General features: G+C 36.8%; 1 protein-coding gene across 3 annotated transcripts in view; it reads right to left on the bottom strand.

The window, feature by feature from the left end:
• The window catches only part of tmtc2b (transmembrane O-mannosyltransferase targeting cadherins 2b), a 190,355-nt gene that overhangs the window by 84,396 nt on the left and 88,205 nt on the right, over positions 1-17,754 (bottom strand). For all 3 annotated transcript variants that reach the window (XR_012393978.1, XM_021467765.3, XM_068214883.2), the window contains exon 2: positions 10,166-10,742. Coding sequence is in view for 2 of the 3 variants with exons in the window: in XM_021467765.3 (XP_021323440.2) it covers positions 10,166-10,742 (577 nt within the window). In the remaining variant the exon portion in view is untranslated. The remainder of the gene's footprint in view (positions 1-10,165; positions 10,743-17,754) is intronic.

Below are 17,754 nucleotides of genomic sequence, written 5' to 3'. Positions count from 1 at the left end.
TCAAATCTCCGACATATTAGCTGTCAAAACGTCCATGACTGCATAACGTATTATTCCTTTACAAAAAACAAACAAACAAAAATTAGTTGAATATTGTGCATGTCTATTATCTTACATAAATTGTACTAAAGCTGGATCAGTACCTTTAAATAGTACACTATCTAAAAAATCCATATTAATAAATGTTTTCTTTGATCCCCGTGGGGAGAACCACCCCATTTTTGTACTTTTATTTGCTAAGTTTTATTTTTATATATATAATATCATATATATAATTAATATTTTAATATTATAAAGATCGGCAGGTGAACAGCGAGGAGGGGGGTGGGGTGTGGGTGTTAGGCCGCTGGTGAGTGAAGAGCAGGGAGGGTGGGGGGGTTTGCGCGGCAGGGGGGGTGCCTTCACTCGACATGGTAGTATACAGTATATCAGCAATTAGGTTAATTGTATAATTATTCCTGAAGTCTTACAGTTCATGACAATGGAACATTTCTTTTTTTCAGTTTACTCACAGTACACTCACTCTCTAAAACCGGCTGATTTGACTTATAACACAATTTCCCATGCTAAATCTACAGTTCAGAGAATTGCAAACACAAATAAGAAAACAAACAACTGATAAGCAGCTTTCCTCTGTACTGTACAAGAATGCGCACCGTCCTGTCACAGTCCTGCTCACACATCGACTTTATTAGCTTACCAACAATGCCGTTTGTACTCTGGAAAAACATTCGCATTGCCAAGTCCTCAGGAAAGACATTTTACAGCTTAATGCTGATGAATAAACATTGTGATCTCATTCTGAAAGGTGCGCATGCCAAACGCGGTGTGCTAATTGTATCTAACTTCAGTATCTGTTACTGAAAATGAGCCTATTAACTTGTTCCAGAAAATGAGCTAATAAAACGGCATTTTCCACATAAAGATAAACTGATTACACCATAAATGCAAAAGCTGCCAGTGCCAACAATGTTATACGCGACTGCTAAATGTTAAAAAGCTACATTCAGGGTTATGCATGTTTAGTCTGCTCTAAATATTTATTTTGTTTTAGGCTTAGGGTTGCAGATTAAGTTTGCATCAATCTGCAAATTTAAAAAGAACAGCATCCCGGCAAGCACACGTTGGTTGGCTGTGAGCAAGGACATACATATACATACATACATACACATACACATTTTTATATATATATATATATATATATATATATATATATATATATATATATATATATATATATATATATATATATATATATATATATATTATTGCGCCAGACCGCATACCACACACCAGCTCATAATACATATATGTGTATGTATGTATATGTATATATATATATATATATATATATATGTATATATATATATATATATATATGTATGTATATATATATATATGTATGTATATATATATATATATATATATATATATATATATATATATATATATATATATATATATATATATATATATATATATATAAATACATATATATATAAATACATACACGTACAAGTATTATGACCTGGTGTGTGGTGTGCGGTCTGGCCCAAGATGGCTGCCGTCGCGTCATCCAGGTGAATGCTGCACACTGGTGGTAGATGAGGAGATTTCCCCTGATGTGTAAAGCGCTTTGAGTGTCCAAAAAGCACAATATAATGCAAGGAATTATTATTAATATTATTATTATTATTGTTATTGTTATTATTATTATTATAATCAAAGGTTCTCAAAATAAAAAAGAAAAATTGATTTTAGACAAACTGATTTTGCCTAAATGCATTTTCTTTTTTGATTCACATAAGTTACCTTCTGTATGCAACCTCGTTGTTTTGTATTCTGCATTTATTTTCCGTTTTTGTGTGTTATAGTTTTACACAATGTCAATTTTTTTATTTTACTTTTTTCGATTTGCGACCATGATACTTTAGGCGGGAATTTGTTCCCATATACATTCCCCTTTGACCACTTAGTTTTACATTGCAGGTGCAACGCAGTACAAAGTGAGCTACAGAAGAAAAGTTTAGCATATACAATATGGAGACAGATAAGCTGACGAAAACATATTCAATTACAAATCACAGACATTGGCAAGCTGTTTTGTGGTATTTGTTTGGTGGTAAAATCTAATCCTTTATTCTTCGATAAAATATCCTAATAAACACCATTTATGTGAAAAGGAACAAAAATTGGTGCCATCATACTGCCCTGTAGCATTCATTTTACCTAGAAAATACAGTCAAATAAACAGGTATGTTGCAGTACGTTGTTTGCAGTTTCACAAAAAAAAAGATTGAAGCACGTATTTCCAGTGAGCCTACAACATTGCTTGATTTCCTCTAAGACGCACAAGTTCTTCCCTTACATGCAAAGGAGATCTCCTGACAATAACGCTTTAATACAGCCACCAAAACTGTTTGCAGGGGTAATGGAATCACGGCTCTAATGCAAAGAGAGAAAAGGCTCATTATGCATTCACAGCAGATATGTCTGTCTGGCTATCATTACGGCAGTGTGACGGCAGAGGTGTGAGGAATGTGCAGCCAAACCATTTTACCCTGATTCAGGCAAAAGAGCGCCAGCATGTGAGGCATTACAATGATATGGAAAAAGACTTTCTGACACTGGGTGGCTAATGCTGGGAGGCTATTTTTCTGATCATTTGTCAAATTGCAGATGAAAAAGAAGCAATTTAAACAGAGCATTTCTCAAATATTATTTTTCATGAGCACAAGGTGAATTTTAAAAGTTGTAGATTTGCATGTATTAGGGATATATGTACAGTCAAGCCTGAAATTATTCATACCCCAGGGGTAGGAATAATTTTGGGCATGACGATGTATATGTAGAGTGCACAGTGCTCGGCATTACCCTATTTTGAAAATGAATATTTTATCCATTTCTTAGTGAATATGAGTAATATGTTTTTGTGCATTTAAACAAAACAGATTTATTAAACAAATTTATTTATTATTTATTTAATATTTTAGTCACCAAACATCTTTAGAAATAGAAATATAATACAAATTTAAGTGAAATATTAAATAGTTAAAAACATTTTTAAAAATTGTAAAAAAAAAAAAAAAAAAAAAAAAAAAAACTACATAATTTTAACTAAATTATATATATATATATATATATATATATATATATATATATATATATATTTAAATTATGTAGTTTTTTTATATAAAAATATTTATTTTCTTATATAAAAATATTTATTTCCTTGTTTTAATTATATTTAATATTTGTTGTCTCTAACACATACATTTGGGTGCACTTATTCTTGGACCATTATTGTAAGTTATTTTGCTAGATTAGCTCCAGATTTTACAAAATGCTGACTAATCTAATCGTTCTCTTCTCTCTTCTGTTGTGTTCTCTGTCCTGTCCTAGGTGTGCAACCATTGGTTGACAAGGCTGTCAATTACCAATATGACACACTCAGTGCACCAATCAGGAGCTGATCTTCGACGTTAAAAAGGCGTTCACTTGCGCTGTTCAGCAGGAGCACTTGGCTCGCCAACAAACTCCTTACTTGTGTCGGCCAGCCTGTTTATTTGTGTTCGTATTATTTTTGTTGCTGTTGTTGTTTAGTTTGTTTCTCGTTTAAGTGCTTTATTCATTAGATAAGTTTGTGCAGCTCAATTTACTAGTTATTATAGGTCAGTCGAACAATCTTCATGAGAATTGGATTATCAGATCAGCTCTTGTTTTGCTAATGGCTAACAGTGTGTACTTTACGAGAACTAGTAATTTTGAGCAACATAGTTTTTTTGTGATAATTAGTTTATGAAGGAGTTGCCACATTTTTATGTTTTGGAATTGTTATTAAGTATAGTTAAGCATCGTATGCACTGAAGATTACGGTTTTGTTTCAGCATTGTTCTTTGGTTAGTTTAGTGGGTTGGAGTTTAGTAAGATTGTTTTGTTATATTTATTCCTTTGTTTTAACAACAGTCCTGTTTTTTGTTTAATTAGTTAATTTAAAATGACATTCTTAAATTCCTTTATTTATTGTTTGAAATTTTCTGTTTAATAAATTGTTAATTTTGTTTCACTTATCCATCTGTTGTGTTTTTGTATTGTCACCCAGCACCATTGGTTATTAATGTTTTCTCATTTTCTTCATTGGTCACTAAAGAATAAACAAATTGTCAAAAGGTAAATACTGAAAATATTAAATAAATGAATGCTAATTTAATGAAGTTTAACCTTTAGATTACATTATGATCATCAAATATTTATTAAAGACATTAAAAAAAAACTAGACCCAAACAAATAACTAAAAATAACTTGGATGAACTCTATGATGATTGGATGAAGTTTAATTGAGGGCAGGCGAGGCAGTGGCGCAGTAGGTAGTGCTTTTGCCTCACAGCAAGAAGGTCGCTGGGTCGCTAAAATTAAACACCTAAAATTACCTTTTATTACATTTCCCTCTCCTAATTCAATCCCACGCAAAGCATGCAGGAAACTACAAATCCCCTACCCCTGGCAGTTAGAACAACACAATTCCTTCATGCTGTCCCAACACAAAACGCTTAAATTAACTCAACGGTTTACAAATTTAAGTGGACTAAACATAAAACAAATAAATTGGCCAAAGAAATGACAAGAATTGCGTTGTTTCAGCTCATTTTAAACAGGTAGTTTGAGCAAGCAGCAGGAATCTTTTTTGAGTGTATATTAACACAAGTAAATAACATTTTGATCAAGTCAAAATATTCTTAAAGTTGTACATAAAATAGTGTCATGATTTACTCAATGAAATAAACTGCTCATCACAAAATAGGCATGTTGAAAATACTGTATGTAGGAAACCAAACAAGTTTTGTATCCCACTGACGTGCAATGTACTTCTTTGTCATTCCACAGAACCCAATGAGGACCAGCTACTGGCACAAAATAACGACTAATTAAATAAATAGCAACAGAATATACATTTTTTAGACAACTATACCTTTAAATTCACCAAACCTCACTTTCACTTGTATCAAATTAAATGCACCATTCATTAAAACTAATGCATAATAAAACCTTTAAAACACTGCAGGTCAACACATATCACGCAACTAATTCAAGCTGAAGAAAATTGGACATAAATTGAGTATTCTGAACAGTCCAGGGAGATTCTAAAAAACACTTAAATGCAGCATAGCGGCCTCAAAACGACCAGACCCTCTTAAACCTGAGATAATTGAATCCAATGCACCATCCATCTCCATAAGTGATCATCCCGAGTCCAGACCAGCTGCCCAGGGAGCTTTTACTTATAGCAGACATTCTGATTTAACATCGATATATAAAGCTATGGGATGATGTCATAAACCGCATACCGCAATCAGATAAGGGCCCAATTTACGGTCGCACTGCTATTCTCATACAACGCCTGCGCTTTTAATACAGACCGGCCATTAATATGTCTCTGCTCCTCATACATTAACCAAGCTCACAGACGCATCACACCAAAAAACCCACGCAGAGAGAATTATAGACGTGTTTATTGTGCCACAGTTGACGAATGCGCTCCAACATCTAACGCCGGTGTTTTGGAGTTTGTTCCCCTCCGTTTAGTTTATCGTCTCATTATGGCGAATGAGTCTTGGATGTAGGAAACAGTTTGTCTCCTTGCTAAAACCCGTCCAGCTTTCATCTCTGGAATTATCGCCGTATTACAGGCGGGCAGATGAGAAGTATTTGTCCTTGGGCTTGCGGATCGTAGATGCCTTGATGCTTATGTGTTTACATAGCAATTCTGGCTTCCCCTTTGGCTTGACTTTACGCTAAGCCATCATAAGTCAGAGTGACACCGCTTTTTTTTTTTTTCCACAAAGACGAAAATCTGGAATTATTTGCGTTTGACAATGTGCTAATGCTATTGAACTGGTTGACAGAGATGTGAAAACACAGCCGAGCCCTGATGTGGAAAGGATACAGTGGAGGAAAATAAGAATTGAACACATCATCATTTTTCTCAGAAAACTTATTTCTAAAGGTGCTGTTGGATTGAAATGTTTACCGGATGTTGGTAACAACCATATAAATCTATATATGCAAAGAAAACAAAACTAATTAGTTTACAAATTAAGTTATGTAAAGAGTTGGGTGTAACATGTTCTAAAGTAATGAGTTACTGTAGTCTAATGACATTTTTGGAAAACGCAGTAAGGTAACGAATTACATTTTAAATTTGTGGCATTTGATTACAGTAACCAAAGTCAGTGTAATTGCGTTACTTACATTACAAATATAGTTTTTAGAAGAAAACAGCTTCTTTTAAATCATGCAAAATCAGTTAATAAGAATGTACTTTTAAATTGCTGAAGATGCAAGCTGAAAGGGTTAGTAAAAACTAAAATGTTGCTGTGAAATGAAGTCTATGTCCAGTCTTTAAAGAACTTTCAATGGCTTTTAACTCAACCAGCAACTTCAAGCACTTGAATAGAAAGCATTACAACAATACTCATCACCAAGGAGGATACAGGCGCCCAAGTACATGGTGGACCTTCTATGGATGTCAATGGTTACAGGTATTCAGTTTTCTTCATGTCTTTCGTGTTAAAAACAAAAAGACAAACAGCTTTGGAACAAGTGAATGATGAGAGAATTTAAAATTTTGGGCGAACTCTTTAAGTCTTTTGAATATGTTAGGCTGCTGTGATCCATTCATTGTAATGTTTTTCAATCAATTTTAAATTAATGAAAGAGCTGCAGTTTAATTCGTATTTTAATATGTATATTAAATTTGTTTCAAAAGTAACTTCAAAGTAAAGTAATTGGTAACCTGATTACTTTTTTACATTAAGCAATTAGTAGTGTTATCAGATTACAATTTTTCTGTAGTAATTTGAAATTATTACTTTTTAAAAATAAATTTAGTTATGTGTAATAAAATGAAATTGCACAAGGAAAAAGTATTGAACACATGATTAAAGGGAGGTATAGAGAGGCAGTGAAAGCCCAGACAGCAGCTGAAATTTATAAGAGGTTATTCAGCAACCCTCTGCTCTTTGTCTTTGTAAATTAATAACAGCTGCTTCAGTCCATCATTTACATTTTACCAGGATGATGAAACCAGGGTGGCCATTTCACCTCGAAAATGATCCAAAACTCAACCAAGGAAACTCTCAAATGCTTTCAGAGAAAGAAAACCAAGCTGTAGAATGGCCCAGCCAATCACCTGACTTGAATCCAATAGAAAATACAAATTAAAGATAAGATTTGATAGATGAGACCCACATGACGATCCAGATTATTACACTCTGTTGAAGTCTGTGAAAAAAAAAACACCTGAGCAAAATCGGATTCAATTCCATGCAAACAGCTTTTTTAGAAATCCTAGGAAAAACATGTTCAATACTTATTTCCCCCACTGTGTAGCACATAGGGTTTTTTGCAGACAGGCGACTGCTCTCTAGTACAGCATTTTCTACTGTATGGCTTAATATAGTTAAAATGACAGCTTGAGGCCAATAGGAGAGCTGATGATTGATGGGGAGATGGTCAATCCGAGTGCAGGGAGCTGTCAGATATGAGAGATCATGCTCTTTTGTCACCTACAGGCCAGTTTTCCTGGGGCTGAAGTGATGTGCCATCAGAGAGTCTGTCTGCTGCAGTCTATGAATAAGCCAAAGGCAGACGGCAAACCAGCTCAGCCTCTCTCAGAGATGTCACATAACATTTCTGTGAAGTGAAGTCCTATTCCAAATTATTCTTGCAAGCACAACTCAAAAACATTCACAACTGCACAATTGAGAAGCATTTTTGCACCTTTTCACACATAAAACTGAGAATTTTGTCTATTTATTTTGAATGCATTCAAATGTATTGAATAAAATACAAAAACTCTTTCAGAACAACTTTTACCTATTGAATAAAATTAACATAAACAATATTACAATTCTAGCTGATTAAGTTAAAGTTGTGGTCATAAAAAGAACTCTGATATTGGCTAAACGGATTCAAATAATGGTAAACAACAAAGTCCCGTTATTTTATGCATCAGCCAACATTAACTAAGAATGAACACTGCATTGGGTATAATATTTTTATTTTATTTTTTATACATAATATTAGTTAATAAAGAATAAGTGAAAGTGCCTTGCAATGACAAAGATACATAATCTATTAACATAAAAAAAGTTCAAGCTCACTTTTATCACATGGTATTTTTTTGTTATAATTTTTCAAATAATTCAGTTTGTTTTATTAAATAATATAGATGTGTAAAAGTATTTAAAAAATTAAAGATTCACTTTAGTGACTTTTACAGCAATTGTCAGGTAAAAGTGAAGGTTAAAGATCTGATATAATTAAACATATATAAATATACCTACAATGTCTATTAAATATATTTTGAGATCTGCAAAAGACATTTAAAGGCGTTATTAAGAGATGCGTGTGTCCTATATTGAAATATAAAACATATATGAAATGACAAAGCACAATTAAATAACCAATATACTATATAGATATCCAGTATCAAAATATTTAATTACATTTTTCAAAATAAACATCTACATATTAGGGTTGTCACGATACAGGAATTCGGTACAGATCGATACTGAAATTTTAAAAATGTCTATTTTCTGCTAACATTTAAGTGCTGTTGAGCAGGTTTTTAGAAAAACCTCAACGCTCAACAGAAATGACCGTGTTTGGCCGTGAAGGTCATCGGTTCACCAAAATCACTGCTGTTTACTGCATATAGCCACAGATACAGGCACACTGGAGTGAAAGCTGCGATACATCAGCGCATCGCTCGTATGTCGTCTTATAGACAAACTAGCTGATCAATTTGACTTTGAAACGCTCCAGTGTTTCTGTATCTGTGGTTACACTGAGTAAACAGCGGTGAGTTTGGTGAACCGATGATCTTCACAGGCTATCAGTCATTTTTGTTGAGCACATGAACACAATGGGAATTCAGTGCTGTTTAAGAACGTGCTCCACAGCACTCAAATGTTCGCAAGAAATTATTTTTTTTTTATTTCAGTAACGATTGGTATCGAATTCCAGTATTGTGACAACCCTACTACATATAACCACCCATATCTGACCCCCTATTTCATAAATACTGTATCTAGGGAGTTATCCCTCTAGTTCATTTCTGATTATCAAAAACAAACACTTTTTTAGGGGGTGAAAAAAATCTTTCCCCTCTGGCATGAGAGGTCAATGGGTCTCTAATCTGCGGTCACATTTGTGCACACGTCAATACAGTTTGCGCTGACTGGATGAAGATTACGAATGTTACTGCATTTTGACAGCTGATGGTAAATCCTTCTGACAAGCCTGGGTTGAGCAAAAGTCGAACTGATAGTCAAGTGCTTGAAGAACAGAGATTTGCTCTAAGGAGCATGCCACTGCTGTGTGCAATCCTTCTAATTTCATTGATTTCCCTGTCCTGCTTTGTCCACCATACTTCACTGCGCACACGCACTGACTTCCACTGTTTATGAGTGAACACTGATCTAATTACCATTCTCATGTAAACACAATACATCCACATCATTAGGCATCATTAAAGGAGCATTCGCTTACGATTGCACCCTGACCATTAATAAAAGTACTTCAGAACGTCAGCCAGGCCTCTCCGGCCGCACTGGAAAATTTTCCAATTATAATAGGTTCATTAAATACAGGAGTTTACAGGGGACTGACTTCACCCGTGACCGGTTCGGAAGAATGGCAGTTTAAGAAAGCAAAACGGGTCATTGAGATTTAAAGAGTTCGTGTTTAGCAAACTCAAAATCAGGGCAGTGAGAATAACTGCAATAAGGTTACAGAAACTTGATGTGGTGCAGAAACATTTTCGTGTAATTACAGGCCGCTGTGTGCTGCCAAGAGAAAACATAAACATCTCCGGCCAGATGCATGTATGTAAATACCCCAAACAAACACCAATTTTCTTTTGATTTCCCTTGGTTCGAGCATTTTTCTACTGCATTAGGAAGATAAAATGGCAGTTTGTTACGGTTCACTCAGTTGAACATACATGCCAAAATGTTTTCCAAATCTTAACTTGATAGAAAGCAAACATCAGACATGAACTTTTATACAAATTATCCACCGGCATACACACGGTATTCTATATCCATTCACAAACCTGATACATCTATACAAAGCAGAGCAGAATAAAGGTTGTACTGTGTACCTTCTGGAAGAGAGCAGGAACCTGTTGCAGCTTCAGCTTGTGGAAGACAAACACATCATAGATGGCAGCCACAGCCAACACCGTCACGCCTTGTTCCTTCCACAGCATGCTACATGAAGCACATCCCAAGGTACCCAAAAACCACATCCAGCTCCATCCGTGGGCACTGCTTGTCCTCAAGGTACAGTGGCGTATGTAGCAGCGCAGGGCCAGGAGATAGAAGAGAGCAGCTCCCACGTCTGCCCGACCCACAATGCCCGCAACAGCCTCGGTGTGGATGGGGTGAGCGGCAAAGAGAAGCCCAGCCAGCAGGCTCCAGCAACCCGACCCCAACAGCAGGCTTGAGAGGCTAGAGAACAGGCCAGTCGCAGTGCAGTGTAGAACCACATTGACCAGATGGTAACCCCAGGGATCTAAGCCACCGAGTGCGTAGTTAAGCCGAAAGGAGAGCGTGCAGAGCGGGCGATAGGACTTGTGACTTCCGCTGTGGGTGAGAAGTGTTCCCCAGAAGTCATCGTAGAAGATGTTGATCCAGGGTGTTTCAGGGAAAAGGTCCTGGTTGGTCTTGATTGCTCGGCTGCGTGGAGAGAAACATATATTTTTTTAAAAATCATAACAGAGACTAATGACATTTACAGAATTCAAAAAGTTAATTGTAAACATTATCAGTCTCAAACTTAATGTTCTAAGGTCTGAAGAGCAAGGTGCAGGTGCACTTATGAAGTATCTGAATCCACTTTTGCTATTTTAAGCATGGGAAAAATGGTTGACACATGGTCTAAAAGGGTTTTTTTCTCATTCTCTTAAAGAGTTATGGGGGTGTTTTGGGTGTAGCATGCTTTAAACCAGGGGTGTCAAACTCCTGGAGGGCTGGTGTCCTGCATAGTTTAGCTCCAACTTCTTTTAGTACACCTGCCTGAAAGTTTCTAGTATACCTAGGAAGAGCTTGATTACCTGATTCAGGTGTGTTTAATTGGTGTTGGAACCAAACTGGAACTAAACCCCCCAGGCCAGAGTTTGGGCACCCCAGCTTTAAACCAATCAGAGTTTTATCTACAATTCACGCTGAAAAGGAGATGTGATTCACTATTTACATGAAAAACTTTGTAAATGTAAAAACTGAATGCTTCAGTATGTAGGAAATAGATCTTCTAGTGTGCCAGATTTAGCAGAACATCAACAGAACTATCCAAAATAAAAGGACATTAGGATCTATGAGATCATGACAAGATCTTTTCGCTTACTGCCCTCATAGTCTTTTGTATACAAATGTATTGCTTAATTTATTTATTAATCATAAAGAACCTGAAACAGATCTGAAATTAACCTTCTGATCACCATTTAAAATACTATAACCAAACACAACTGAATGTGACTCATTAGAATACCCCAAGGGAAGAGTTTTATATGCACAAATTGTAGTACACAGCTCCACCAGGAGCAGGAATGGACACCTCTGACCGGAAGTATAATGCTTTGAAATTGCAACACTACCTATTTAATTTCTAAATATACCCTTCTACTAAATAAAGCAGTCCCATACTATTCAGTTTAGGAATAGCATGCAGTTAAACAATTTGACATTCCAAACATAAATGTTACTTTGCAAAGTAATATGTGCGAGGGTTGACTGGGACAAAGTAAGACAGGAGGAAAGAAGAGGAGGGATCACTAATCACATTTTTCCTCAGTTTAAAAACTAATTTCAAGTACCACACCCTTGCCCAAACATAAACAAATGATCAACAGAGGGACAGGGACCTCTGTTTAGCCTTAAGCAAGAATAAAATTGTACCGATTCCTGTCAATCAAACCAATCCGACTGTGACAGAAATAGTTTATTGGCTATCCCAAAGAGACCAACAGACAAAGGAAAAAAGCTAAGGTGGAATGAAATGCAAGAGGGTGGAAGAAAAGTAAAAATGTGTGGTTTCCTGGAAGAAAGACTCTAAATGTGTCTGAAGAAGGTTTCGTAAAAGCTTAAAGCTGTGCAGGGAACAGGAGGAGGCAAGGCTGAATATGCTCTGGAGGCCATAGATGCACACTGTGCCCATGCTGTCTGACTGCATTGCACCGCCCAACAAGATTGAGAGAGCCCTTAAGGCAAACAAACAACACAAACACGTGTAAACAAAGCAACTAGGCAGTTACGTTATGCCATATGTAGTCATCCATGCCAAAATCCATGTCATTCAAACCCTAGGCGGTGGTATCTTGCTGTGAAACAAACACCCTCTACCCCCTGTGATCGTGAATGTATGCATGCACACATGAACCAGAGTGTAATTAGCCTCCTTAGAGAGTGCAAGCATTGACATAAGCTGTAATTAAAACATGCAACAGAAAATACGTGACAACTACGATAACACCCCATCAGAGCGACTGGATAATCTGTCTTCACAAAAAATGGTGCCAAGAACTTGTAATTAACACGGAAAAAAGACAAAGGGTTTAATGGAAACATGCTTACAAGTGAAATATGTGATGCAAAAAGAGCAATGGATCCCTGGCTGCAGAGCGAGCCAAACGTCTTTGATCATTTGCTACTATACTTGCAAGCACACTTGCACAGTTGCCAGCAGCAAACGCCTGTCTTCCCGTTGTCCGTGAGAACAGATGGAACTGGGAAAAGCGAGGAGATGTTTCAACAGACCAAACTGCCAAAAAGAACTAGTTCAGGACGTGCTTCAACTTCTTGGTATAGTCTTGGGGGAAATTTTCAACAAGTTGCGTTGGACATGCTTAGTGAGATTCCATAAGAATAACAGATGCTTCCAGAGCTACACTTGTCAATGAAATAAAGCTCTCCGTCATCAGATGCTTTTCAGATCCCTGCCTTGACTTCAAATCTTTCACTTACTTGGCAGATATTCTCCCGTAGGTATGCCTTCTTTATTCTCTCCAAACCATTCGTCAGATCAGATCGTCAACCTTCCGAACAAAGGGATAGCACGAGAGCTATTGTGGCTCAATTACACCTTCGAATCAGTTGGCAGGACTAGCCAATTTACTGGATACTTTGGTGAGCCAGAGAAAACAAACACCATAGCCTGGAGACTCGACACCCAGCAGCTCAGACAAGACAACAGCGTCTATGCCAGGCCCGCTTCTGAGATCAGCTTTCGCATGAAGTGTGAATCAGTAAGGAACACTTGGGAGTCTAGTGGTGGATTATAATTGAAGATCAAGAAAAGCAAAGACTCTCAAATTGCATGACGAGTACATGAATTCTTGAGCCACTGCCTGATTCGGCTTGACAGCACCCCGAGGATGTCTGACTCCCTAGAATGATTCTAATTGGTGTTAGTGAGACAAATAACTTGAAATCTAAACTCTGGCATGGGCTGATACCTCTCGCCTGTAGAAGATGTAGACAGGGATTGAAATTAAGAGGCCACCAGAAGCTTTTTCACATGCAGGAGCACATGCTTGCTCTTTGACAACTCTCGAGGGACCAGCAGTATCACGCGATCCCAAAACTGGCCACTTTGCTTCATCTAGAGTCCAATCAGTGTGCCGGGATACTGTGACCACACCTGTCAAAGCATGTTTGCTTATCGCTCTATTCCTGCCGTGACTGGCACATTGTTACATTTTGGCTGACCGCAGCTCTAATGAGAAGTGAAATCAAAAATAAGTCCTGTGTAATCTAGAGCCACGCTCCCTCAGACTGGGAGCAAGATTTAGCTTTGCGGCTATGAGAGGAACTTAAATACTGCGGTGTCGATCGCAGGCTGCGACCTCAATGTTTTCGGACAAGTACAGCTTTGCTACATCCAAAACAAAGGCTTATAATTTGAGCCAAAGGCAAAACAAACTATGCAAAGTGTCTGGACTCTGGAATCAAAAGATACAAGTGATCTACTATGGTGCAACCATAATAATTTTTACTTATATATACAAATTGTATGGATATTTAGTCTCGAAATATAGTTAGCTTTGTGTACAAAGTATTTCTATTCTGTCAAGGAATCGAGGGCCTATGCATTACAACTTAAAGCTACTTTTTTAACATTAAAAAATGGTTCCAGATATTCTGAGACAATGCACAATGGGTTTCTATTTGTGCCAACAAGAGAAAAGAGGGAGGGAAAGAAGGGGCAGGCAGTAGGGAGATGTGTTTTTCAGTTTTGCCAAGTATGTGTCATCACCCGGCTTCAGTGTCTGAAAGGGCCACAGTCATATTTTGAGTGTGCCTACAGAGAGTCTGTCCGGTCTGTCCACTCTGCTCTCCTGCCTGGGCTTTTGTCTATGGTTTCTTCCCATGAGAATGCCTGCAGGTCAATAACAGAATACCTTCCCCTTATGTGGTGCTTATGCGAGAAGAGCTCTCTGGGACAACAGCCTTGTTCCTTTGTGAAGTTTCATTAGGAAAAGCTGTATAGGCTATAAAAGAAAACGAAGAGGGAAATGAATTAATTTGTCAGAATAAAGGACCAAACTGTTGAGGCAACACCTTCCATGCTGAGAATCTCACAAAGTACATGTCTTTTAGTCTTTCATACTTTACCCTCTTTCAGTTTTTTTTTGCAGTAGTCCTTTTTTGTTCCTTTATTCATTCTTTCTGTCAAACTTCCCTTTGGTCAACCTTTTATTCATTTCATTTTTTTCACACGCATTATTCTGATCATTCATTCTTTTCCATTAACTGATTTTTTTTATTCATTCATTGAACGTCCACAATAGCATGTTTAGATATGCATTGTTTTAATACCGGGGCAGCACTGTCTCCACACAGAAAGAAGGTCGCTGGTTCGAGTCCCGGCTGAGGGATTTCTGTGTAGAGTCTGTGTGTTCTCCCAGTGTTTGCGTGGGTTTACACCAGGTGATCCAGCTTTCCCCATAGTCCAAAGACATGCGCAATAGGTTGAATTAAATAAACTAAATTCGCCAAAGTGTATAAGTGTGTGTGTGAATGAGTAATGTTTCCCAATACTGGATTGCAGCTGGAAGGGCATTCGCTGCGTAAAACATATGCTGGAATAGTTGACTGTTCATTCTGCTTTGAAATAGAGACTAAGCCCAAGGAAAATGAATGAATAAATAAATGAATGAATGAATGAATGTTTTAATATCAGCTGCTTTAACCCTAAAGTACTTCGAGGGTTCACAATTAGATATTGCTTGACACTAGTAGCAGTTTTGGTATGCTGTCCTGGGAGAGAACCATGAGCTTGGAGATAATTTAATAGGTCTCGATAGGTCTCCCTGGTAAAAGGAGGAGTTGGGGTGGAAGGGGGGATTCTTCCAAAACGAAGATAAGGCAGTAGGGTGCAATCTGTCTATTTAGGCTTGGATCAATCTAATTGGATTATTGCTGATTACAGATGAGAGACCAGCCGTGATCAATCATATCACATGATCCTCTGGAAATTAATTTGTAAAAATTCACTACGTGAACATCATTCTCATTTTGTGTAAATTATTTATTAATTCAAATGTATTGATTAAGAGAGAATAGGTAGGATCTCGTACTTGTCAAATGTCTCAACCTGGAGCCTTTTTAAAGTTTTAATTTTGGCTACTACAGTACATATGTTGGTGCAATCAATCCTTCCTACAGTTTGTCTAATAAAAAACACTAAGATTTCTAGAGATCTATTTACATAAATAAATATGGTATACATGGCAGGCAGATTATGGAGGTGTAAAGAGTCGGCGCAAGGTTAATCTTCTAAAGACCAGCGTCACAAATTTATTCATATGGGAAATAAAAACAAACTGTTGGCATTTCATTTTTCTTTTTACCACTTTACACAAAGAAATGTCAGAGACTAAGAATTTCGCTAAGTGCTCTTTTGTGATATAACCAAAAAGATTTGACACTTTGAACTGCTGCTTGTTAAACAACAGAAAATCGATAACACGGTAAACCAAGTGAACGCATTTCAATATGCCAGTCTGGCAAGTTAGTCAAAATGTCAGCTGGTGTATTATTGAATTAGGGTCAGACAGAATAAGACGACAGGCTTTCAGTTGATGGGCTTCAACAAACAGTGAAGCAGATGCACATTAAAAGGGTCGGGGGGCTTTGCAGTCAGAACAAACCCTCACGAGCCACCATGAAATCAACATGGTCATGGCTGGACTTTGTTGATCTAGACACCACAATAGCCAAATTATCTAGTTTGCAACCATGTCAAAGCAAAAAAGCAAACTGGTGGTGAATTTTTATCTGCTTTTTGTCATTTCCAAAAACAAAAGGAATTATATTATACATTCGAGCATCAATCAGTTTATTGTACCTTCCATAAACCCATTTCTGAACCATTTCCACACAATAATATGCTCACATCAGCACCCATTTGAACTTTTTCACAGGCATGAATGAATCAATTGTTCACTAATGGTAAATCAATGAAAGCGCCATTTCCATTTAGCCTTTATTGACAAAAAAAGAAGAAAAAAGCACACTCAGCACATTGACTGTTTCTGAGAGCTCACGCTAAATTAGCATGGGGAAAAAAGAGGAATGACCAGCACATTTTATTATATCATTCCATTCCTCCTGGGACAACTGTTTTTGCAGAAATTACTATTAGCCCAATTGTTTTACTATGTGAATAACACTGTAATTAGGTGATAATTAGGCTAATTAGATTAAGCTAGTATCAATGCTAGCAAGACACTGTTTCAGTAAAAATATAAGTTTATTTTAGATTAGCAGCTTTCTAAAACAAGCCACAAACATGCTACATGCTAAAAGATGCTAACAACTCTCTGAAACATTTATCACATGGCTCTCTGGAATACCTGATTCCGATTGGTCAATCACGACATGTTAATATCAAAGTTTGTGTCTAATTGATAACTTTTGTGGCAAGTAGCCATATAATAAGTGGCATAATGAACATCTAGCCGGTTGTTTGAGAACGTTATCCCTAGTCTAATAATTTAGTAAACCCTATTAGCACTGTACAGTTACATGCAATGATTACACTAAAGCATGTAAGCAACTAAATAAAACATGTCATAAATATGCCAAAAATGTTCCAAAACATCTATCTATTTATAATGACAAATTATATGGCCTGTCAACACTTTAGATTTTAATGTTTAAAAATACCTTTAAGCACATCTAAGCTAACAAAAAAGACAGAGTGGAAAAAAAGAGAGAAAAAAAAGAAAAATAATGCAAAAATGAAAAGGGAACACTGATGTCATTCCTTCCTCTGCTTCCTGTGTTCACAATGTCCATTTCAGACTTTACTGTAAAATGCAGAAGACTATTTAAAAAAAGCAAAGGCGGCTTTGGTCAAAAGCGATCAGACAATAGCAGTTACACCCTAAACATCTGCTCTGTAACACTTTCATAGACGGCAACAGATTTTCCAGAAGGACTTTCAGTGGAACATCTGTAGGAAGATGCTCTTTCAATTCCATAAGGAATGTCTGCACTCCAATGAAAAAAAATATTAAAATGTAGGGGTTAGCGATTATCACAAGGTGGTGTGAAAGCCAATAAAAGGACCAGCCTGAGACATACACACATATGTTAAAGTCTCATAAATCTGAGGAAATACACTTCTTTCCTTTCTCGTTGTCTTTTATTTCCAGACAAACACAACATTTCAAAAGGGACGTGCACA

Source organism: Danio rerio, chromosome 18, assembly GCF_049306965.1.
Source record: "Danio rerio strain Tuebingen ecotype United States chromosome 18, GRCz12tu, whole genome shotgun sequence".
In the NCBI taxonomy this organism is placed as follows: Eukaryota; Metazoa; Chordata; class Actinopteri; order Cypriniformes; family Danionidae; genus Danio; species Danio rerio.
The sequence above is the reverse complement of the archived record's forward strand: the minus strand, read 5'-3'. Positions and strand labels throughout refer to the sequence as shown.